The sequence below is a fragment of the Tinamus guttatus genome, unplaced genomic scaffold, assembly GCF_059628265.1.
Source record: "Tinamus guttatus ecotype Peru unplaced genomic scaffold, ASM5962826v1 Tinamus_guttatus_pri_ptg000308l, whole genome shotgun sequence".
Lineage (NCBI taxonomy): Eukaryota > Metazoa > Chordata > Aves > Tinamiformes > Tinamidae > Tinamus > Tinamus guttatus.
Genome location: NW_028288842.1, coordinates 1,687,833 through 1,714,311, shown reverse-complemented (window position 1 = coordinate 1,714,311; position 26,479 = coordinate 1,687,833). Strand labels below are relative to the sequence as shown.

General features: G+C 37.8%; 1 protein-coding gene across 1 annotated transcript; it reads right to left on the bottom strand.

Annotated features, from left to right (window-relative positions):
* Positions 1-235: 235 nt before the first annotated feature.
* ETNK1 (ethanolamine kinase 1) lies at positions 236-26,479 on the bottom strand. Its single transcript, XM_088528349.1, has 8 exons — positions 26,187-26,479; positions 14,656-14,915; positions 13,695-13,835; positions 12,611-12,753; positions 6,171-6,254; positions 4,733-4,893; positions 1,676-1,749; positions 236-612 (listed from the first exon to the last, which is right to left on the bottom strand). Exons 1-8 carry the CDS (start codon positions 26,340-26,342, stop codon positions 540-542), a joined length of 1,092 nt encoding a protein of 363 aa, XP_088384475.1. The 5' UTR covers positions 26,343-26,479; the 3' UTR covers positions 236-539.

Sequence of the window (26,479 nt, the reverse complement as noted above, 5' to 3'; positions counted from 1 at the left end):
TTTTTTTTTGATTCTCCTCCCCTCTCACTACTGCATGTTGGTCATATTTTTGGAGTATATTATCGGTGATATTTTGCTCATATAGAACTAATAGATTAATATTCTCTGACCACGTAGTTCTCTAATATAAGTTAATGCAACTTCAATAAAATAAGTTGTTAAACAAATCCTTTGGAACAACTTCACTGTTTGCACCCAACTGTCACAAAAACTGATGAAAGCAGCAATGGAATCATGTTAAACTTATAATAAATAATTCACATACAACATATGTTAAATTACAAAAAAAGGATTAAATTGCCATTTCTACAACCTTTTATAGATTTAGCAAGTTTCTAATCCATTTTATATCAACAGCAGTAGGTATGCTCCTCATATTAAATTTAACATTGAAGGACTTTTTAGAGGCATTATTTATAAAGCAAGAACCACCAAGTGAGCATTAAAAGAACTTTAACAAATGTTTAGCTTTTTTTCCAGTATCTGTTCACAGAAGATTCAGGCATTGTCTATCCACTTGGTAAGATTCTTCCTCTTCATTACTCAGGAAGAGTTAATGTCATGACCTCCAGCTTCATTTTGAAATACTGGTTAAAACGAACAATTGCATACCTAACCAAAGGGAGACAGAGAGATTAAGTTAAGAGCAGATCATTGCTTATATAAATGGAGCCCTACTAGGACTAATCAGAACTGCACCTAACCCAGCACCTTTCACAGCAGCTTCTGAAGGAAGAAATCAAGGACTGAGCAATCACGTTATTATTACAATATTATATTATAAAACCTCTATGTAGCATAATATAGGCAAATAATATAATATATATTATATGTACAGTATAATATAATCACAATATTATATTATAAATCCTCAGAAGACTCGCCTAGCTTGCTTCAGTTTGGAGAGGAGCTAATGTCCAGGGGTTATCAGAGGTAGTGAATGGAGGGCTGTACTTAAACAAGCTCAGGCTTTGAGGATTGAAAGAAAGAATGTTGTTTCAAAACTAGTTTAGAAACTGCAACAAAATGTTCCGTGTCCTTTACCTTGTTTTTTTGTGCCACCTAGTGGCTCCTATCAAGTATTTGTACTTGAGACTGAGTAAGTTTTAAAGTTGGGGCGGAGGTGGGTGGGAAAGTCAACTTTCTGTATTAACTCTTTTTTTAAGAGCAGAATTAAGCCCAGTAATCTGCCTCAGTCATTAATTAAAAAAAAAAAAAATCTAAGCTAAAGCCAAGCCTTATACTGAGGGAAGGTGATTAACTTTCATCATCTCTTCCAGTCCCTGATGGATAAATTCTGCTGTCTGTGGTGAAAGATTAAGAGAAAACGTGCCAATTCACTTGAAAGGAACCATCAACTAGTGTATCTCCAAATAGAACCAAGTGTTCATTAGCATTTGGGAGATTCCTTACACAGGAAAAGGGGTAGCAATTTCTCAAATCAACATCCCATGCAGTTTTGTGCATCCCATAAGTTTTCTCTTAAAAAAAAAAAAAATAGTAGGGTCATGCAGAACAGGTCTGCTGTTTTCTGATACCTGGGATGCTAGAGTACACAATTTACAGAAGTCTCTTCCATTCTCAACTGTTCTGTGATTCTCTGAAATGCACTAACAGAAGGAAAAGAAAAAGGGGGGGGGAGTGTCCCCATGTCGAAAGAATACAGCATACTTACCCTAAGAAATCAAAATCAATGGTAGAATATTTGGCTTGAATTAGAGCCCACAATCCCCAAAAGAAGTGGGATGCCTAAAGGAAAAAGTTAGTAGCAACAGTTTAGCACTATATAAATATACATATATATATATTCTAGCATTGAGACAAAAATATCAAAATATTTTTGATAAAATGTTATTTTATCACTGACTTGGATAAGGATACTAAGTCATCAGCATTTACAAAAATTTCTCAGCTGCTCCAACTTTACTTGCTTTTCCAATCCAAAAATGTAGCCTGTTTGTATGGTTCAGATTGAAACTATGACTTACATGCACAATATGGTTATTAATATACTTTAATAAACTTTGGAATATGTATATATACACAAACCCACACTTATACATAGACAAACACATACATACACAAGCATTTATGTATACACACACACAATGGCCAAGAGCTGGATAATCTCCCTGTGAAAGATGCATTTAATTTCTGGACCACCCACATTACAAATGATCCATTTCAGACTTCTATAGATAGTTGCTTACAGTAATTACCTAAATTGCTTCCTGAAGCTCACATTTACCAGCCCCGTACTTAAATGTGCATCTTTACCAGACACATACCACATATATACATGCACACATGCCTGAAAACACAGCTTAAACTGCAACCACTGCATGTGCAGGTGAATCTCTTCTCTACCTTTCATTTTTACTAACTTCATCTGATGGCAATCAGTCTGTAGCTTTATATCGGCATTCATTTATTTTAGTCTATTTTTTCTTAATAAAACCTCCAGCTTTAAATAACATTATATCTTGTGTTTGGCTGTATTTGTACGCTCTGTGTGGTCTAGTTCTAAACAGAATTCTACCCTCTTAAACACTGCTATGAGCATAGCTTAGAACTGACAAACAATGCTAAATTTTTAAAACAGCCCACCAGCCTAAATAATTGCAAATCTAACTTTCCCTACTGAACAGGACAGCTGAATTTTATAGTAAGAGCTGGCAATATAAATCAATAGAGTAACAGCAAACAAGATGGTATTTTCTAAATTAAAACTTTTTTAGTAAGTCAGCTTGCTAGAAAACAAATATTTTCTCACCGCAGTCACTAGCTTTTTGCAGAAAACTGAAAGAGGACTGAAACAAGGGCATTTTGGCTTCTTTGCTGTAGTCCTCCTAGGCATAGTTTGGCACTTTATCCTTTAGTTTTATCTTATTTTGCTTTTTACTATCTAGCTACTGGATGAAAGATAATGTGAACCTGTATTAACCTTGGAAATAAAGCACAGATACGTTTGAAGTAACACCTGGAAGAGCAGACAGGCAGCTTAAAGTTACTTCTAACAGTCTGTATACATGTATGTCTGTATCTCTCTGCATCTATGTCTCTCTATATTTATAGCAGGGGTATTCAATGACTAAACGTCACACGTGTTTATATATACACACGTATCCCCAATGAGACACTGAAATTGTATTGAATTCTCTGAAGAAGGATCAAAATGAACCTGCTCAGTCCTTTCAAAGGGACAAGATGAGGGAGCAAAGGTTTCAGATCCAGTCTACAGCTGACCAATTGAGCAGAGAGTCCTTAGAGCACACAAGGCAGGAGGAGCAGGGGGTAGACTCACCCAATCAGGTCTAGGCTTCACAAAATTTCCTAGGAAGCACAGGGCAATACACAAGCAATTGTGCTGAAATTTACATCACAGAAGTGACTAAAACCCAGCCTGGAAGAAACTCGAGGCCCACCAAAACACTGCAGGCAGAGTAATTGAGACAGTACTGAAAGACTCAAAGGTGACCAAATTATCTTTAGAAAACTAAGTATCTTAGTTTTTACTCTCTAAAAATAAAGAGGCTTTTAATTTCCTGAGTGTTATAGGTCTTTGTGGATCACTGCCTTTCTCTTCTGCCTCCTTACAAGTTCAATGCAGACCCACCAAACAGCTGTTGACAACCTGAGGATCTGCCACACTAATGAACAGCAAAAGAAAATACTTGGTAAAAGTCCATCTCTACTTTTTTCCAAATACTGACTGCATCCTTTGCTTGGAATAGTCTACAGAAGAATCATAACACAACAAAGTTGTGAGGCAAGGTTGTAAACTCTGAGGTTAAAATTTGAAAAGCAAAAAGCCTTGTGGTATTGTGCTTTTAGTCTAAAATTCAGTCACCCAGTCTGAAACAAATCCAAAACCTACTGCTTCTTAGAAGGCTTGGCACAAATGATACAAATACTACACACTCCATACATGAAAAAAATCTTAAAAATGAATTGGCAAGTTTTATCTCAAGCAACAGTAACGGTGGTCTGATAAAGGTGAAACAAGGAAGATCCTTTGGCAATCATATTAAGAGAGGAAAATCCAGGGACCGAAATTCCGATTTTTTAAAATGATCAATTCACCCTTTGTTCTCTCTCTCCCTCCTGTTCCCCTCCATCCCACCCACCCCCAATTTTTTTTAATACAGGGGTCAGCTGGACTAGAGGCTTTGAGAACTTGCCTCTCATAGTTCCTTTACCAGCTCATTTCGATAGCCATCAAAGCACAAGACACAGCTTTATTTTCTCTCTGACAATGGGGAATGGCAGTCAATCTGATTAAATGGACACCATGCTTGACCTGAGCCTTTTCAAGGAAAATCAGCCTTAGGAGAAAGGTCAAGGGGAGCAGAAGCAGAACAGTCACACACAGCAAAAGCAGGTCTTGCTGCATCAAGAGTCCACAGGCATATTTAAACTGATCAAAAATGACTTTGCCTAGAAAATGAAGTCATAAGATATAATCCCGTGTGGCCTAGCATTATCTGTCTTCTAGAGATAAAATGGATTTGAGTGACCGCTTCATGCATATGTGAGCAGCATTTGAGGAACAGGCATGGTGCCATCTAAGAAGTGAGAGTAAAAGGCCAGCTCAAAATTTAAATAAAATGGGTTAGGGAAGTTTTTCTTCATATACAATAGCACACAGAGTAAGAAATTGTCAATCACACTCATCTATAAAATAGCAGGCTTCTCTATGGTATTTGATACGTTTTAATTTATAAATATTTACCAGTGCAAACTGATTGACTTGAACATAAAGCACTTCAACCTCCTTCTCACTGACTTCTGTACCAAATCCTTTGTATTCTTTGTAGGCCTCAAGGTAAGATCTCAGCCATTGCTCCTGTAACTCTCTGTTGGGATAAAGGCTGTAGTCTACCTCATTTACTCCTAGAAAAAGGATAAAAATCCCTGTCAGGTTTTCAGAGCATCATCATAATAAAATCCACGCACCACAGAAGTCAAATACTTATGTGGACAAACATAAACATCCATATATTTACTGTGAGATGCTTTTATTAGTTACTGATTGGCAAGTATTTCCTACACAAGATTCAACTTAGCAAGAATTATCTTGTATATATTTTCAGCCACACACATACTCCATTTATACTTGACATACAGCAAGTTTAATGTTGATGGAAGCATCTGCACTATGAAACAAAAGCCCTCCCACAAATATTAATGCATTTTGTATAAAAATGGACTTAAAGGCAATATTATCAAAGCTGGATCCAGTCATTTTCATATTGGCACTGATTAATCTCATGTTTCCAAGACAGAAGCTTTACAAAAAGTCTATCCCTCCCCTCCACAGGGTACTGGTAGCATTAGAACTCTTATCTCTGTAGCTAGCCTTTTGGTCCTGTTTTTCCTTTACAGCATAAAGCTACAAATCTACCTAACTGGAGATGCTCAGCCTCAGGCCATGTGCAGTTTGCCAGGATTCCCAATCCTGGATAACAGTTCATGCCCCCTGGCTCTTCTTTCTGGAGAATTTAAGATTGTATCTTGTCTACAAGGCTGGATAAAAGCTCTTCTGTTTTCAATAATCTGCTTTTAGCCATCTCAAGGCCCCTCTGCTTTGTCTCCCTCCCATTATTTCACTGGGCGCTGTGAAAACACTACATGCTTTCCCAGAAACCTTGAGCTTAATAATGTGCATGTGTCATCAGCAGTGTTATACAAAGCACAAAGTACTATTTATAAACACTGCAGGCCTCTAACACTTGAACGCTTTCCTGAAAGCAAACAAACAACTGCAAAAAGGCCAAATTTCTGCTTGACCTTTGCCCTTCCCTACTCATCAAGCATAGTCGTTCTGCAGAAACAAAAACAATATATATCTCTTATTTGTGTGCAGAATCTTCTTAGGGTACTTACTCCTTAAAAGACTTGCTTGGACATTAAAGAAGTTCCAGATGACAAATTAAAAATTTTCAAAGGCATTTTTTAAAGAACTTCAAAATAAATAAATAAATAAATAATCAAAGGGCATCATCAGCCTGCAGAATTGTCATTTATGCATTCTGATACTATCAGATGAACAGCTAGAGATACAGATAGAGACAGGAAGATGCATACACACGCATACATTCAGTGCATAAAGCATAGCATGAATTGTTTTCTTACCAAGGTAACCTTCACCTTAGAAATGCATGTTTTACCTGCAAATTCATTGAAGTGATTCCCGATGTCATAAGCCAAGTAGTTGTATCCAGAGTACTCATAGTCTATAAATTGTACATCACCTATGTGAGACACAACGACAGCAACATCAGAGACCACATCAAAGAAGCCACAGCCCTAATCCTTTGGCGCCTTTGAAATTATCTGTGCTCAGTTGTTGCGTACTCAGACATTCCAGGGTAAGACTGTGAATTTTACGATACAAGATTATCTTCAACATTCATTTAAAGAAGCTCTTAAGTAATTGCCTAAAGCTTACAATACAGTTATTTTTAAACTATGAATAGAAGAAGTTCAATTTTAACTTCTACCACATGAGGGCATCTCTTGCTTCTAAAATAAGAGGATCCATTACCTAAACTTTAACTATTTTTTTCCCCCTCCTTAAATAGCAGCCCTGCTTATTCTCTCACAAGCATGTAGTCAAGGTGGATTAACATGTTGTAGCTTGTTGGTACTACCCCCCACCAACAGTACTCTTGCTTTATTTATTTTTCATTTTTACTTAGCTTAAACTAGTCAGAATAAAGTGACAGAAAATGCTCGAGTGTTTGAAGGTAGTTACCTTTATGTAAGAAAGAACTGATAAAGCAGCAACATGCCCCATATGCTTCCAAATTACTTCTATACTACACAGTGTTTACAAACAGAGAAGCGGGGGAAAGTGCAGGAGAAAGTCATTCAAGGTGGTACAGCCTTGAACCTCCATAGAAAGGTCTGTATCACAGCAAATTATCAATACATCAGCAAGTTGGAATAATTAAACTGTGTCTCACATTTCAAGGGAAACACAGTGAAATTACTAAAAACATCAGAAAGGGAAGTGTGAGGTAACTTAAACAGCTGTTCACAGTAGAAATTTAAAATATAAATCAAAATTGCAATCTTGTATTTCCCACTGTTATGCTAGAAGGAACAGCCTTCATAGCCAGCACCACTCCCATTCTACACTTTACTTTGACTATCTGCATATTTATTCAATAAACACATATACGCCTTCTATTATAATGAATAACCTTATTCATGCAACTTAAAATATCTTACAGAGAATAACACTAATGACCACACCTTCAGGACAAAAAAAGCAAGAATAAACTTGAACTACATTAACTTTTTCCTGGACTGTAAGGATTGTAACTCTCGGTAAAAAGATTCATGGATACTGCACATACCAAATACAATAGCTTTGCCATAGGGAAATGTCCCAAGCAAGTTATCACAGGGCAACTGCTGCAGTTTCTCATATCTATGCAGTTCATCTTCACCATGTTTGAAACATTACCCCATTCGCGCTTTTCATGTTTTTATATGTATTCACCTTCTTATGTAAGTGCTTAAAAGGGAAATTAAGCCCCACAACACAAACAGAATAACTTAGTCACAATCCTCCAAGTTTGCTCTTTCCTCCACAGAAAGGGAGGATTGTGTACCAAGCTTATGAGGTTAAACATATTAGGCTCTGACAAAGCAACACAGGACTGACCTGCAAAGTAGCAAGCTGCTCCCAGGGAAATCTTGTTGGCAGTACAAAATTCAGGTTCTCTAGAACACTAAAGCAATTTTATAACAGCTGCAGCCACGATCTTATGAGACAGTCACAGTTTTAACTTCTCCTGCTACTTGACTGACACATTCATACACTTGCATGTTTTCTTACTGGTTCTTTAGCTCAGGTTTGTTTTAAACAAACATGCAAGTTACAAGCCAGTAAAAATTACACAGCCCAACCCTGATTAGTATTCTGCTACACAGCTGAACTACTAAGTCCCTCCCCCATTATTTAATATTGCTTGTATACAGAGTTTCTTTTTATCAAGTAAAATATCAATCTCTCTGGAAAATATCAAAGTAATATATACTTTAAATTAAGTATTAAATTTGGGCATTAAAATAATTTGAATATATCTTTAAAGCCTGTATGCTTTTTTAAAATACAGTTATCCCTTAGATCTTTTTTCCAGATATAGTTAATTATAGTCTAAATTAAGAAAATCCAATCTAACAAAGTACATATGAGGCTGTTACCAGGCTCTGCGCTCTCCTATGGGGAGGTGCATGTGAACAAATGGTGCGATAAACCTCCAGGCAGTGTGTTTAAGTAGCACGGCGCACACCACCACGGGGCAGCAACAAGGGCATAGTTAATCTGTAGCAGATGAAGAACATTTGGCAAACTTGTATTTGACAAGACAAAACTTCAAAAAGAAAAAGTCCTGCATTTTTGCTGCTCTCTTTCAGAACCATGCTGCTGTGGAACTCAACCTTAAATTTAAATTTTAGCATGAAACAGAGATGCACGAGGCTTCCACTAAGAAAGCAAAGACCTTGGGTCTGTCACTCCAGGAGTCTTTTGCATACATATTTCAGCTACCTTGCTTAAGGAGAAACAGAAGAAATTTTGCATTAAATGTCAAAACGTCCACATCATTAGAAGTTACTCTTAAGACAATCTGCAATTCATAGAGCAAAGTTACTTCTAAAAAATATGGTTTACATTGGTAGATAATCAGCTAGCTTTTGTTTTATAGCAGTATAAAGAATCTGTTATATTCCATCAAAATCACTAGGAGCAGGCAGACCCACAACAAACACTAAATAGAAGCATGTCTATTTTATGAAGTCAAAGGGTAGTTAGAACTACACTGTCTCATCTCTCTGGACAAGCTATTTTCATGAACAATGATAAAATGTTCAAACATTCTTAATATCTGAAAGTTGAAAATAATTGCTTTTACCATGTGTTCTATTATCGTAGACAACATACAATGTAATGTATGCCACTACATAAAGATACAAAACAGCAGCCACATTGTGATTTACTTCTGAAACGCATTTTTAAAATACTGAAAGAAGTAACCAAGAGGGCATCTTCAGTTCTCTGAAGAGAAGTTACAAGGTAGGAAGGTGATGAGACCCCTCTTTCTAGGTGCTCTTCATTTCCTATGGTTTAGCAAGTTTAACACTTTCCATGTGCAAGTCCTAGCAGCAGTTATCGCAAGAGAAACACGTATCCCAAGCTCTCCTAACCTGCTTATGAGGTAAACCAAAGAGGTCCTACAACATAGCTTCATTAAAAAGAATGATCTAGGCTATGAACATATTTTTTAAAAAGTACACAAAAGGGCTACACACCCAAAGAATAATTTTAGCTATGGGTACCCAATAAACCTTTGCAAAATAACATAGGCTTTAGATCAAAACCACAAGCCTTAAACATACCTCAGTCTTCAGAAGCACTGAGCACCCACAGACTCCTACCAAAGATCATAGAAAACATTGGGTAGGCAGAGGGAATAAACAAAACAAAACCAGCCATCTATCTACACTCTGAATTTCCTGGCAGATGTTTTTAATAGATTTTAAAAAGAGCACATATAGATACAGAGGAAAATAAAATAAAATAAAAAAATAATAATAATAAAAAAAAACACCCAATACTTCTGATACTTGGTCTTACTGAATAGCAAGTATTTGAATACTCTTAGCACACCAGGTATCTTTCAAACCTCCCACCATAAGTTTAAAAAAAGCTTGAAGATCATCACAAGGTCTATATATAAATAATATCAAGCCGTAAGCAGACTGAGTATTTTGATGTTCAAATTGTAATTAACAGCACAATGAAGCACTGAATTTTCTTTGAAAAACAATTCACACTCATAAGCTATGTAAAGCAACACTTGCAAATTTTCATATCCTGAGTGACTTACAACGGACATTAGCAAAGCAGCAAGAGGCACAAGTTTTCCAAGCTGCAGCGTGAACAAATTCAAGTCAGATGAGTGACACACTCCACTAAATAGAGGCATTTCTCAATATGCTATTCCAGCCTTTGAAAAATAGCTTAAGGACACAAGACTGGCTCTTCTTAAAAACAATCATGTGGCACAATTACCTCCCTTGCAACTTAACATGAACTTAATTTGGAGGACAGATCTAAAGCAAAGCATGGGGACAAGCCACAACCACCATTTTATCTTCACTGGACTAGACCTCTTGTATCTGTTGCCAGTCTGTAGCTATGTTTTTTCCCATGCCTACTCTTAAGCAGTTTGCTCACAACATAATGGATGAAGTATTGGTAGTTACCGGTTTTAACAACAAATGACTTATTTTGTTTGTGCCAGCAAGATGAACACTACCTGCTTTCATCCAACTTTATTGAGTAAAAGGGAAAGAAGAAGAAGAAAAAAAAAAGAGTATTTAATCTAAAATATTGATTTTTCTCTCAGCTCCAGCTTAAGGTCACCAGGATCTCCCTCATATACAGGAACCTTTCTAGATGAATTGAATAAATTTATTAAGATCTTGGCAACACCAAAACTGTTAAACTAACTTCAAACAGTTAAAAGGTATACATAATGTGCCAGTGCATCTTTAAAGATAATATTTTCTGCACTTGCAGAGTTACTTGTATACTAACATAACATTTTCTGTTGCTAATATGAATTGCTTGAATTCTGTTTAATTACAGTGATAGCTGAACTTCTACTTCAAAAAAATGTGTTCCTCATCTTAAGATTATACTAAAACGAAAGAGTAGTCTTGGTTCTTCGCAGTACAAGAAATGGTTTTTGTAGGACAAATATTCTACAAAGGGCATTGAGGTTTGGTTACTACAGGAATGATACCTGTTGGACCTGGATTGCAGGTTCCACTTTACAGTACAGTATACATATGCAACATTCAAGCATGCAAGTTGAACAGTCTCCATATATTAATATTTCCAAGGCTTTTTCCCAGTTGTTTATAGCTAGCTTCAGGCCAAAGTGCTTTACATACCTCCCTCCTCCCCACCCTGTCCCCAAACACTAAACACTCACACACTGGTTATGTAGGATTGCTCATAAGTGATGCACTGCTGGCATTGTTTTTTCCTCCATTCTGTTTGTAAAAAGAAAAGCATATAGCATTTGCAAATTTAAACCTATTGACCATGACAGTGAGCCTTTTAAAGGAAATCTTCATGTTTTGTTTTGCTTTGTAGGATGGTTTTACTATGAAAAGTGACCCTCCTTCCCTTTAAAAAAAAGGGGGGCTGATTTTTTCCTTAATTAAGTAGAACTATAATCTACAGTTGCACCTAAATAAAAAAAAAATTAAAAAATAAAGAATAATTTAAAAAAAGTGTCTTTATAACTAGAAGTGCTATCAACTGCCTGCCCTTGAAGAATGGAGTTACTCAGATAGAAGACCTATAAGAGCGTGTATCTGTCTGATGCAGAGAGTGGTTATACACAGAGCCAATTTTCATATGAGAACCAACTCCAGCATTTTGTTAATTTTTATCTAGAATTTAAGGCACAAATCTGAAGAACTCAAAAGACCAATGATGACTGAGGAAGAACACTTCAGTTCCATTCGAAGTCATTTATTTCACACACTTTTGGTTTATATACCAGACTGATCTCCAAACTGTTAGAAACATGTAGAAAGCCACAAAAAAAAAAAAAAAAAAAGTCTAAGGAGGGTCTGGAATATCTGAATGGATTTGTTGTACTCAGCTGAGTCTGGATATTTAAGGATATTTAAGTGGGGAAAAAAAGTACAGGTAAACTAGAAATGTAAGCATTTTTCCTGCACCAAATCAACTTCAGCATCCTAAGATTGCTTTGTGTGTTTGTATTAATACCCCTGCTTCATTTAGTAACCAAACCTCAAACCACTAAAATCAAGCAATTAAAAAAAAAAAAAAAAAAAAAAAAACACGCCATGGGTTTCAACAGAAACAAGTAAGCTTCTGTATATGGCATCTTTCATAAAAAAAGGCATCATTTTATGAGTTCAGTTTACTATAATAAAAACAAAAACATAATTCACCTTTGCCAAGACGTGTACTGCCTACAACAGTTTAAAGAAAACATGTATTTACAAGAGAAACCTTCAACATGTATCTCATACAGAGTAGAAATCAAACCACTGAATGCAGTGTCAAGTATCACTAAGATGCTACATCACATAGACCTCTTCCTTGAAAAAAACACGGTCTGACAAACCAGAACAATGCAGAGATAAAGAGCAGATACTGTCTTCAGGTTATTTTCAATGCTTACATGATCCTTCCGGCCCTCCCTGGGCCCCTGTCAACTCCCCTCCCCACCAAACTATGCACACTAAAATTTATTTACTGGAAACAGTTACATACTTTAAAGCTTTCAGTCCTAAAGGCAGACTACATATTAACAGATTCATTAAGGAGAAAGCAAGAACTTCAAGAATTTTCTTTATATGACAGCATATAGATGAGAATTAGCTAATTAAGCAAATAATTCTTTACACTAATACTACCACTACAATGAAATTTAGAATGTCCAAGTTTCATTTGTTGCTATCAGTAAAATAACATTACCAGCTTAGCAAATACTATTATAGAATAAAGCAAAATAAACCAATACTTACTGCTATATTCAATACCTACCTTGTTTCTTGTTGTAAATAATATTCTTACACAAGAGGTCATTGTGACAGAGTACCACCGGTGATCCTAAATTTGACAATCTTTCCTTCATCCAGGCCATCTCTTCCTGAAGGACTTGAGGACTTGGAATGTCACTTAAAAACCTTTTTTGGTATAAGATATTACTATTTAGTACTGGGCTCCACAGCAAACAGTTGCAATGAAATAGCTTTGTTATTATTCTCTATCTTCTTATTTCCAAGAATTCAATATAACTTTCTCTCAAACTAGGACACTACTTCCCCTGCCTCCCCTTGAGTCAAATCCTGACAATTCCCTTCTTCCCGCCCAAAGTTTTCTCTTTGGAGACTGTCTGTGCTGTGAACCATAATACTTCAAAACTCAGAAGAAGGAATGAGTGAAATCCTGCACATTTTCAAAGACTATAGATTAAAAGGGGTGTAGTAGCATGATTTCCATTCACTTAATGCTTGAAACATTGCATTCTTTTCTTCAAATAGATTACATTTTTTTAATATTACATGTATCTATACAAATGAAAGCATCATTTTTCCCCTCAAGTAGAGCAAAACACTCCAGTAGTTATTTTGTGTTTCAGATTTTCAATTAGTTGCTCAAATTTTTCAGTTTTCTTGAAAATTTTATCTAGTAGAAGAACGTTAAATATAGCAAGTTTGGTAGTGGATTTCTTAACTGAAATGCAACAAATAGGGCAACTGTAGGGCAGTGTTTTTCAAGAAGTTTAAGATTGTTTAAAGTTGGAACCTGCTTATTGAAAAGTATGAACTTTCATGATACTGTACAAACACTTCCAAATTACAGTTTTACACTCTGATTTGCCCTTCCTTCCTGAAAAATTTGCCTTCAACTCAAGCTTTAGATTACAGCACAGAATCTAGCTTTAGATTACAGTATAGAATTTAGGTTAAGCACTGCTCCTAATATCTTTGTTCCTCTGATCCCGGTCTCCCAGTGACCAGGGACTCATACTACGTCATAAATACTCTTTTCCTCCTTATCCTGATAAGGAGTAAGAAGGGTCAGGGTCAGCATCAGGCAGGCAAACAGATGAAAAATAATTTACCTTTTATTTACTTCCGCATCTGTAAATTCCGTAGGTATAAGAGAAAAGTATTTCCCCATCTTCAACCAGAGGTTAGATTTAGGAATCCAACCATTGTGTGCATGAATAGTATGGATTTTAGCAAGCTGTCTCGCAATCAGTCTGAAAAAAAGTTTGATTTAATGTTACATTTGCAATAGATGGGACAGTTCTTATCACATCTTTTCCTATCAGTGAGACAATAACCTGTGCAATAAGGAATCCAAGGAGGCTATGCACAAGGCCAAGTGTACACAAGTTTAAGGACAAGCCTCCTGCAAGACTGAAAGGTCTTTAATAGCACTACTAAAAGCTTGGCAGGGGGAGGAATGCATTAATTTGCTTACAAAAGGTACTTGAGCTGTATTCACTGCTATTCTGCAACCTGTGCATTTTAAGAAGAATTCACTCAAGTTAGTTGCAATTTTTAGACATGAAATACAATTTCAGTTCATGTATGAAACGTGAACTGTTTTAAATCTCAAAACCTTTTCAGTTCACTACCAATACCTTAAAGAAAAAAAAAAAACTAAGTATCAATGGAAGACTACTTTGAATCTATTCACACAAAACAGAGTATCTTTGAAACCAAGAGTGAGCGTTCACTTTAATCAAATACAGCCTCCTACGCTGAACCATGCAGCATGTTAAGTAAATAAATTTCCTGATGGTAACATGCAACTGTTAAGGAACACCCTGGAATAAAGCCACCTTTAATATGAACTTTGCTGCTTCCCCAGAAGGCTGCTACATATGTTCAGAACCAAAATTCCATGATAAACCAGAGAATAATGAGCCCTCATACAGTAAGCACATTATTAAATGCTCCTATGAACTGCAGTAAGTTGATTTCCATCTACTCTCAAACTAACATTGAGATCATCTGGGCCTGACAGAACACCATAAATTCATAGAAGAACTTGATAAAATAAAAAAATCTTACCTGAAAATATCTGGATTGCATACATGTTCTGGATCCAGTGCCTCTCCCTGCATGAACTCGTAGCATAGGCCATTATTGAAAGTACAGTATAGCTGAGGGGCACAGCCATGGGCCTGCAGCACACGGAAACTCTTCACCTCCTCATCTCGATCGACTAAGAGCTCCGTCTTATTTCCATAGATTCTGACTAGAACCACATCATCCGTTATGTCACCCACGTAGCAGCCAATGAGTTTATTGGTGATTCCATCAGTGAACAGCTGAAAGGGAAAAAAAAAATGCATCAGTTACTTAACTCTACATTTGTATTTTGAACATGTAGGAGAGGGAAGAAAATGCAGGATTTTTCCTCCCAGGCTCACAGAAGACACATCTTTACTAGACTGAGAATTAACAAAAGAAAAAAGAAAAAGAAAGAAGAAAAATAAAAAAGAGGCAATTTCAAATATTTTCCATGTAACACATGAAGATGGACAAAGAAGACATGAAAACATGCTACAGTGAAATACAGAATAACTGGTGCAAAAATCAGCAACTGAAAGCTCACTACTGTGAAATAATTTGTCATATAACCACTCTGAAAACAGTACACTAAAATGGCTGAAATAAAAGCAGAAATCCTGTATCTTAAACAGGCATGAAAATCTGCCTGGCACTAAGACATGTCACATGAAAACAAAGTTCTGATGAAGATCAGCATCTGCTGATCAACGCATGAGTATAAAGGGTATTTCCAGAGTCCTATGCTACTCTCTTCGAAAACCAGAATTCAGATCAGACACTCAGTTTAAATTCTGTGATTACCTTCCCACTGGCCTGGAGATTCTCCTGCTTGAGAATGACAATTCCTGAAGTCGCATGCTCTGGCTCCTCTACAATTCTGAGAAAGTATTTCAAGAGCAACATTCCAGTTTTCAAGCTCAACCACCATCCCAAATTTAAGAGGTTAAGGAAAGATTTAATTTTCTGTCATTTCATTTCACAACTGGCACACAACATTCAAAAGACAATCAAATATTCCAAGTCTTGATCATCAAAACACAAGGAAAAGTAATTTTTAAAACCCTGCAATTGACTTTGTCTGCGAGACTAGATTATTCATCAATGACTGAACTGAAGCTGCGGGTGAAGCAAACTCTCCACAAAAATAAGAACATTAACTGGATATTGTATTTTAAAATCTAACGACTAGCTATTGGTTGCCTCCTAGGAAATAATGGAAGTATGGATGCTACAAGTTGCTGTTTATGGAAAAGAACAGCTTCTTTCAACTTTGATGACAGGGGACTAAATAGTCAATAAACAGGTTTCACTATAGAAGACGCCATCATACAGGATGAGTTACTGTGCTGCACATGCAGAACAGCATTTAATAAAGCATTTCTAAACGGCAGTTTTCTCTTTGCCTGCAATCTAGGACAGTTTTATAATTCAGAAAAATAGTAAATGAGATTTGGCGCTTTCAAATTCTTTTCACCCTGTCAACCCAGCCTGAACCCTTACAAACTTGCTAGCTGAGTTTAAGGCATAGGGTGTATTTTGTCCTAGGTTTGTTTGGGTTACAAGAGAATTCTGTGAAAACAAGCAGTCTCAGAACCAGCCTCAGTGGCCAGGCTAGCTCCAATTTGGGGGCAAGTTTCACTGCAAGCTACTCTCTTAAAATAAAAGCTAGGGGTCTTCTTTCTGGAAAGCCAATCCACACAAGTTTTAATGCCTGTTTTAAGGCAAGAATCATGCTTTCATATTCATAGAGCAATCAAATACTACATAGAGATGTGCACAAAAAGCCTGTTCTGGAAGTCACAAGTGATGTGCCGACACCTATAGCATCATTCTACTCGACGTAATTATACCAATAGAATCAGCTTACAAAGTTTGAGATTGTTTGAAAATGGAACATTTGAAATAAAACAACTCCTAAATATTTATCAAAACAGCTAACTCCATTAATGCTATCACTTCTTAATAAGTAATTTCAGTACATATCTCTTTCACTACATAAAACTATAGTTACCTTCTATAGGTAACTATAGAAATAGGTAGGTAAATTTTACGGATTTTGATTTCATTTGTCTTACTAGGAATTTTCCAAGTTCCCTAAATGTCCCTAGACCCTAAAGATGAGCAGCGAAAGGTACCAGCGAACTTTCACCGACAAATCTCCAGATGCAGTTTTCACTGAAACAGAAATTAAAATAAACTGGTAGAAGGAGAGATGAGCTTGTAGAGGGTGGATGAAAACATATTTTAGCCCTCACACAATCAGCATCTTTTACAAAAGATAAGCATGAGACAGCACGCAGAACCAGAATAAAACACAAGTAATGAAGAATCTTTGCCTTCAACAGTTTTCATAACAACTAATATTAATTTTAAATACTTACTACATAATTACTGCAACAATAAGAGGAAAACTGTACCTTTTAGCATCATACCTTCAGGTTTTCACATTAAAATGAATATAGCTGTATGTACTCTATCCTTTCTTTTCCCTTGACATACAGCAGACATTTTAAGTTTTCTCTACACATGTAAGAATATTATTCTAGTATAGCATATTACATCAAGATAAGGATGATAAGCTTTAAGAATTTCATCCGTTTTAACTAAATAGAGTGTTTAATTGTATTTCAGGTGCAGCTTATGTGTAGTCATAAATGACATCTTCCTATTACAAATATATCCATTCATAACTCCCCTTCCTAAATGTATTATATACCAGCAAAAAAAAAAAAAAAAAGGGTAAGTACTGTTCCCATATACTTTTGCATAAAAACAGAATTGTTAACTCTCAAGAAATTTGGAAGAATTCACCATCAGAAGGTAGAGTCATACCCTCCTCAGAAACCACCAAGATCAGAAACACACACCTTAGGTGTATTATGTATCTTAGCTAGTGTTCAACGAAGGCAACTTACTTAAGCACATGCCTAAGTGTCCAGAGGCTGGCACTAATTTGTCCAGCAATGTACCTGGAAACATATAGAATGCCAAATCTCTAGCGCGCGCGCACACACACACACACACTTGGGGTGGGAGTCCTTGCAAAAGCAGATCAACCTTACACCACAGGAAACCTCAGGCAACTCCACACAAGACCTGTAACTGCCAAAGCATTTCACACAGCTGGTGTCAATACAGGTTGCCTGAGCAACTACATATCTAGCTCTGGAATGGTGCCTTTTTCTCCTCCCTTCACCCATTTTCACACCATTCAGGGTCATGCCCTGGGCTCCATCCCAATCTTCTAGGTATTGGCACACCTACCTATGCCAGTATCTGGGCCAATAGTTTAGATAAAGCCATTAAAAATGCAACAGTATTTTGAGTCATCAGAGTCTGAAACAGGGCACAGAGTTCAGAACAGAAAATGAAATTTGCTGCAAACATTCTTATTTTGGAATGTCTTATCAAAATCAAAACCAGACGCACCTGAAACTCATAAGCAGATCAGTTTCTGGCTACAGTTTTGCTGCCCTGAGCAGCAAAAGTAACCAAAACTATTCTACTGTTTTTCCACTCCTATTCAACTGGATAAAATAAACAGGTCGCATTCAGAAACACAATGAGCACCACCATGTGAAGGATTGTATCAACTCACTTGCATATCAAATGAACATGACCACTGCCAACACATCTTAAGAACGAACAAACAGGTGGCTAAGTACAAGAAGAGGAACAAATATCATTTTTTAACTGCAATGCAGAAAGGTAGCAGTGGAGTTCATCCTATTAACTAAGACAGAAAATCAAACAAGTAAATAAGAAGTTGCACTCAAGTACAAGCACTCAAGCATCTCAAACACTGTATGCAGTTCTAGCACACATATACAACTCAGTAAGCAGACACGGTCTTCTGCAAAGACAGTCACTGTGCCATTTGCAGTATGAACGAGAGGGAACAATGTTCATTACAGTGACATACTTTGGGGGAAGGAAGTGGAGACAAGGAGGGGAGTTATTTATTGAGTATTAGGAGACACTTTGTGGAAGTTGTTTGCCATAGTTAAATGAAAACTGCTGAGAAGTAGCATTGAAGTTCCTAACCTGCTATTACAGGATTTTCATAGAAAAGTGAAAGCCTGTTGAAGTAAGAGGGAACAGACCCTGTAAGTATTAGTAATAATCATTGACCAAAACACGTAAGCATAAGTAGGACCACGTCCCTCTCCCCCCACAAAGCACAGTATGAACTCAATTTGCTTAAGTTACAATTACTGGTAGACAGACACACTTCTGTCCACGCACAGGTCTATTATTCTCTGAAAACAAGTCTCATTAGTGCTAATAAATAAAATTTACAATGAGGAAATTGGACTCTCTCACCTGATAATTTCAGAACTCTACTTCTTATTAACATGTACTTGCAACATGCTGCTGTAAGTAATTACTGACACCCAGGAGTCTTTTTTATTGCTTCTTAAAAAGGCAGAAAAACAGGCCTACTTTCCTAATATTATTATTCAGAATAAACAACTTCCATTAAATGCTTTTTTCATAATGCATGTTGTCTATTCACATAAGATAAAAGCCTAATACTCACTTTATTCTTTCAAAGTGCCTTTCTTTGAAAGGGCTGAAATTGAAGAATCAGCTTAAAATGTCTTGCCCAAAAGTTAAAACTGAGATGCACTAGAGTAATACAGGGATTTTATATCAAAAGTCTCAGCAGAGTAGCATAGAAATAGAAAACAAACTCACTACAGGGATGAGAAAAAAAAAAAGATAAAACACTGCAAGGCCACATCAGAGATAGAAGAAACTACACGATGTTATGAACAGTAGACAGAAAATTCTGGAAGTAAGAAACACAGATACCAACAGAAACAAAGAACAACATGAAATGCGTAAGAATTTAGCAGCATGGTTCACTTCTAGGTGAAGAGAGGCTAAGCTATAACCACATTTTGACAGCATTTCCCCAAAAAAAAAAAAAAACGGACCCACAATCCAGATGAGAGATATAGGAGGAGATCAAATATGAAATCAAGGGCTTATGAGCTCTGGAAATACATATTTACCAAAATATAAAATGAAGGTAAGAAAAGTGCAAATGAGTTATACCAGCACAGTAGCAGAAAGCACAGATGACAGAAACGAGAAAGACCAGGAAGAACAAAAGAAAACCCCAATGGAGATGTGAAGCATCTTTGAGATTAAGTGGACTCAAAAAAAGCCCTACTGTCAGCATTGGTCATACTATTAGGGACCTGAAAAGGATACATGATGGATATGCTCCCATCTTGTAACTAATGGGTTATAAAGAACTTTTATCTGATCCAGGTATGCAAAATTATGAAAAGCAAATTATGATCATACGGATCATGCATGAACAGGAAGAAACACTGTGTCACAGGGCCAAAGCAGACAGCCTATATCAGCAGTGTGAAACCAAGCTCATTCGCTTATAAACTGGCAGTTACAACCACAGGAAGAAAAACGATAAAAGCAGCACTCTGCTACTGGAGAAACAGAATAGTGAAGTTTTAGCATAAATAAGCAGCAGTTTCTCCAATTTAGTTTCTGCATTCCAGTCTGCACGTTGAGGTCACCAGGGTGGGAGACTTTTACTGCATTCTTCTTAAAATTCTGCAAGCATCACACTTTATTGAAGACTGTATTGTAAAATGATACTTCATCCTTTCTGGAAGAGTACAGTCTATACAAGTTAAACACAGGCAAACCTAATTCTTGAAACAAGGGTAGTTATTTTTACTTTTGTTTTTTCTCCTTCCCCTCCTCCCTGCAGTTAGCCATTAGAAAAAAAAAAAAAAAAAAAAAGGTTTGACAAATGGAAAATGGAGGCCTTAAGCAAATTTTCACATGTTCACCTTGGCTTTTGAGAGAATTGTCATGTAAGGATCCCCAGATGTCATGTTGTGTGCTCTACATCATTACCCTTGACAGATGAAAGCCATTATTTACATGATTTTTGTGGCCAGATAATTACTAGCTGAACACTACTGGCATTAGGAGCACTGAGGCTAAAAGGAGGCCAGTAAATTAATGGCACCATTCTAGGATAAGTTAGGACACAGGTTGAACTACCAGTCTTCCACTGAACTCTCACAATACAGAGCCATACCAGACATATGGAGAAAGTAATGCCACTATTAACCATACTAAACAGTATTACTTAAACATTTTTGTTACCAAACTGCCAACTGTGCAGCCTTGAGGAAGAATTCACTACTATTTTTTTATTTATTTTTTTAATTCTAAGCTTGGATTTCACATCCTCTGTATTCTCAAAAGACCATTTAAAATTAGATCCAAGATCCAAGTAGTCTATTATAAAATGCTATCTATAGGTATGATGTCATTCCTTGAAAGGACGGTTCTCATCTAAATGCATGACAAGATGAAAAAGTTATTTTTATTTTTGACAGAAGAAACCCCAAAAGAGAAATTAAGAATTTTCCATCTTGCTTGTGGAGAATAGTCTCCTATCTAAGAAAACCATCAGCATCACGAAGCTAGTTTAAGGCTTGCAAAGGTGCGAGTTGCTTTACTTCTTTCTACAAATATTGTAATAGCCATTAAAATACTTCAGAGTTAAATCTGAAAAACGACACTCATCTCAAAGGAGTCTAAAATTTTTTTCTAACAACTCCAAGACCCAATTTGCTGCTCTTCCTTTTAGAAGCCATGTGAAAATTAAATAAAATATTTTTAAAAAAATCTTAGACAGACTTATAAACACTGGAAAGCGAGACGGCTGTAGCATTGGTTCTATGCCATTAGATAGCCAGGTCACAAGCTGTGTCTGAGCACATATTGATCTCCACCGATGAGGATCAGTGATCAATGCCAGCAGGACGCCTTTGGCACACGCAGGCGGGTGACATTGTGTGCTGTGACGTGGCACACAGCTGCCCAAGACTTCGCAGCGTGTCTGACTGCTGCCCCACCCTGCCGTATCACAAATCTCCCTTGCAACAGGCGATCATCAAGCTTCAGCAGGTAACCAGAAGGGAGAAGCTAGCCAGATTAAAAAGCCATTCAATACTGCCCAGGGTCCCCAGTCACTGGGACACTGCATTCACCGTGGACTTCAAAGAAGCAGCAAAGCAGTCTGTTCCAAAACTCCAGTTTTCCTTCCACTCAGCAATTTTCTATTTAGATGTATCTATTACTTTTACTTCAGCATGTTAATCTATGAATACACTACAGACTCACATACTGAAATCACAGTCCTTGCCTCTTAGCAGTAACTGCTTTCATTACTGAAAGTCACTCTGTCCTAAAAAAAGTCTAAGCAATTAAAAAAATGAAAAAACACTCTTGTGTAATGTATTTTGCATCTTAATGTGTAATTGTATTAAGATAGAAAATAAAAAATAACTATTCAATGCTTCAATTTCAAGTGCGCTTATGAGATTAACCTGAACCTAGCCAGTGTCAGATAGAAAAATAATGCCAGAAGGAAAATGGTTGAGCACATAATCAGAATCATTGTAAGTATGGTCCACTCCATCCACCCGTAGGTACAGGAGTAAGTTCTTGTAAAGAATAGCAATAAGCCACAACAGAATTTATAGTCACACAGAACAATGAAAAATATTAAGACAGGTCAACATGTATATCTTGGTAACAAGAGCACAAGTGGAAAAAAAAGTCCTTACAGACTTATTTGGACATAATCTAGAACACAGTTCTACAGAAGGGCTTGCAAGGAAGGAAAAAAAGTTGTACTGAAGAATTTGTACTGAAGAATGTGTTCTCCTTTACAAAACTGTTCTATCTTTCCTTCCCCACCTCAGAATTGGGCAAAGACTACTGTTTTCTAAAATGTAATTTTTATCATTTTAGATTTGTAGCTGAACTTTAGGCACTAAAGATTTGAAGCTAATCTATCTTAATAATCAATGTTTAAGTTACTACTGTTAAGCCTCTTCACTAGTAAGAGCAGCCCTACCCTACTTATTCTCAATGTTAAGCATTAAAGATCACTTCAAAAGAGAAGTACAAACAATTTTTTCCTGTTTTGTAACACCGAACTACCAAGTGGCAGGTGTGCAGTAATGCACTGAAATTTAAGGAATTCTTCATTATGAGCAGATCTACAAGATAAGGAATAGGTCACGGCATAAGAGAATCCTGCATGGTTGCACAGGTGAAAGCAATCCAGTACGGAAACATTTCAACACGAACACCAAACGCTGATCTTTCTTCAGGCACTAATACAGGAAAAAAAAAAGATTTTTTTTAATATACATATATGTAATTTTACATATATGTACACTCATATGGTATACATATAAACATGCAATATTACATATACATTTAATTAAGATAGGCAACAAACATTCCAAACTGTTATTGCATTCTCATGCTAAGAAGGTTGATAAAACCTTTTTATGACAGTAAGGATTAATAAAAGGTTTTGTATCTATCTGGTTAATAATAAATTGGCCAGAATATTCTAGAACATCCACTGCCACAGTGTAAACTGCCCACTAATCCAGAACAGGGTTCAACAATGACTTGAGTTCAGAAGGGTATCTATTTTTATGAAAATGGTAAAAATTTTACCTGCATTTCACTGCAACCAGCTTCTAAGTTAAGCAAGCAGTGAGTTTGGAGCAGGAGTTTGGAACAGAGGCCTTCAGAGACTTATTCCAACCAAAATTAAGCGTATGATACTTTGGCTAAAATCAGATGGCACAGACCAGAACTCACTACTGCAAAAGGCATAGACTTTTTTTTTAATATATATTGGTTTGTATTACTGTAAAATAGAAGAAAGCAGACTTCAAAATTATAAGAGGTAAAAGCAGAACACAGTTCTACATGGTTCCTTGCACATCCTTAGATGAAAATCACATAAAGTAACTACATGAAGATCAGCATTTAGGTAGCACATTTTTTCCTCTTTACCAGTATAACATAACCTGAGTGCCTACACACTTCTGTAGTGATAATAATCACATATAATTAGAGATGCAAGAGATACACTACAGTAATGCTGGTTATGATTCAACAAGTACTAGCCAATGGGAATTCCATAGGTTTTCTAATAAATACTGCAGTAAAATGCTAATTTAAGCCTGAAGGTTTTTAAACTCTTTGTCCTATACCATAATTAAAAATATATATATATGTAAATATACTTTAACTCACAAGTCTTATAAGTGAGGATTAACCACAAGCATTCTTAACTACAGTTTCAGAATTATTTAGCTGACTAAACAAGATGCCACACAGACAGCACAGTAAGTTTTTGCAAGTTAAGTTAATTAACTTATAAAAGTCAAACTCTTCATCTTCCTTCTAACTATTCAGAACTAAGAAGCACTAAGAGCAAAGGTACCTAAGCACAGAGTTCAACAGAAGTCCACATTCATAAACAGTTCTTTCTACCTAACAAGACTCTTAATCTACTTTAGTGCTGCTGTTTCAGATTAGTCAAGCGTATTTTCCACACAATGCACGATTCTCATTTTCATCTCCCTCCTAAATATGGACCTCTCATGAGGAAAATACAAGATAGACCTTCTGTTTGTCCCATATCTTAACAAAGGGAAAAAAACAGTAGTATTTCATTTTAGCATCTTACTCTATGGTATGGTGTGCAACGAACTTAAAGATAGGTCTAAGAATAAAAAGCTAAAGAAGAGCTTTCTGAATGTTCTTTCATTGCACAAAAGGCAAACAAGAGAAAAAAAAGTGAATAAAAAGATTACAGGAATTCATCAAAACAAATTTATGGGAAATTTTAGACACAAATTCCTGATCATGGAGAGTATTTTATTACTTTAGTATTGCAGGACCAGTCAAGAGTCCTTTGCCCATAATCCACACAAATATTATCAATGTTTTATTATTCCGTGAATTGCCTCTTTTAGAAGAGGGTGGAAAGAAGGTAGTGGAATTTTTTTAAACTTATTCAAACTTCCCCAAAAGGTTAAGGTCATCGTTCTGTAGAGGAAAAGCTTTCAGTTTCATTTATTAGTTTCCCTGTATGAAGGAAAAAAAAAAAAGAGAGAGAGAGAGAAAGAAACATCCTGTTGAGAACAACCTTCAACACACAGCTAGAAAACCAAATGTATGTATGTATTAACATCTCTGTTTATGCTGCCCAGGATATTAAACTCTTGCAAAGCTATACTCATCGTACCTCAAGAGAAAAGAGAAGGCATTCCCTCCACGAAGAATAATGCCTTACATGTAGATGAGGCATTTAAGGCCTTTAGCAGGTATGGTGTTGACGGACTTACGATTGGAGCCGATGATCTTGAAGGCCTTTTCCAACCATAATGATTCCATGATTCTACATATGTTGGGAGCATACATAACTGCTTTGAGGTTACGGGTGTAATTTATGTGGAGGAAGATATGAGCTTCATTTTTTTACCGAGAGGATTTAGGCATGCCAGATTCCTTCCCTATCAGGAAACTTCAGAAAATTCCCTTCAATTTATGCTCTACTGTCACGATGCACTCCATTTTTTTCACAAAAATTAGTTCCTCTCTTCAGCACACTCCACTAAAGTAAGACACTTCTGCAAATTAATAATTTTTGACTAATACAGATAAAAGCATAAAATAAAATGCTCAAACACACACAGCCTGCAACTGTGCTGTTTTTTGTCAACTAAATTGACTAAAGATTTGCACGGGGCCAGGTTAAATATATTCTAAAAGTACAAAAGCAACCAGTCCCCAGCCAGATGATTCATCAGAAATCCCGGTAACTGCTCACCTAGCTAAATGCCAGGTGTGATACTCACACACAGCCAAGATTTTAAGAAGGAAAGCCAGCAAAGACGCTAAGGCGGCAGACACTACGAGGAGATGGCGTCAGAACGAAAAATAAATAAAATAAAAAAATAAATATAAAACGAGGCGAGTGTAAGGCTTTTCGGCTTTATTCATTTCGTGTGAAGGCGCCATGAGAGGCCACATGGGCCGCGACAGCGCCTGGGCCGTTACCTCAACGGCCGTTACCCCGCAGCCGTTACCTCAACGGCCGCTCCCCCTCCACCCGCCGCGCAACGGCGGCGCACGAAGCGCATCGCCTCGCCGGCCGCCTCCTCCGGCTGCCCGTGCCCTGCGAGAGTAGGAGGAGAAGATTCTCCCTGCGCTTTATGAACCTCCCCCCACCTCCATTCGGCATCCAGCCGGGCAAAACCCTCACGACGACTTCGTCTTCAGCCCTCCCCGGCACCGCCGCCTTCGCCTCCTCACGGCCACGGTGCGCGCGCCAGAGCGGAGGGGCAGCGAGGCGCGCGGCTCCCCCCTCTCCTTCCCCCGGAGCCGGGGAGCCAAGTTGGGGCGGCGAGAGGAGGAAGAGGGAAGGAGGAGGAGGGCGGCGAGGGGGCAGGGGATGCTGCGCCCGCCGCGCCGCCCCGCCCCGCCGCCGGGCTGCCGAGCAAATGGGGCTCCGCGCAGGGGGCTGCGGAGCCGCCGAGCGGGGGAGGGGAGGCAACGAGGCCGCGGCTCCCCCGCACAATGGCCGCCCGCGCCGCCGCTGCCCGCGCCGCCGCCGCATCCCGCGGCGGCCCCGCGCGCCCGGCGCGGCTCGTTACCTGCAGCGTCACCTCCTCGGGTCTCCAGTGGGGCCGCAGGCGGCGCAGGAGCTGCAGGGCGCCCTGGCGGTAGCCGGGCCCCTCCCGCTCGCTCACCGTGATGTCCAGCTTGGGCACCTCCGGGGAGCCGGGCGGGACGTGGATGTAGTTGGACATGGCGGCGGGCGGCGACGAGACGCGGGCGAGCGGACGATGCGGGCGGGCGTCTCCTCGGCGGCGGAGCCGGCAACTGAGCGGCGGGGGGGGAAATTTCCACTCGGGCTCTCGATAAAGCGGCTCCACCTCCCCCTTCC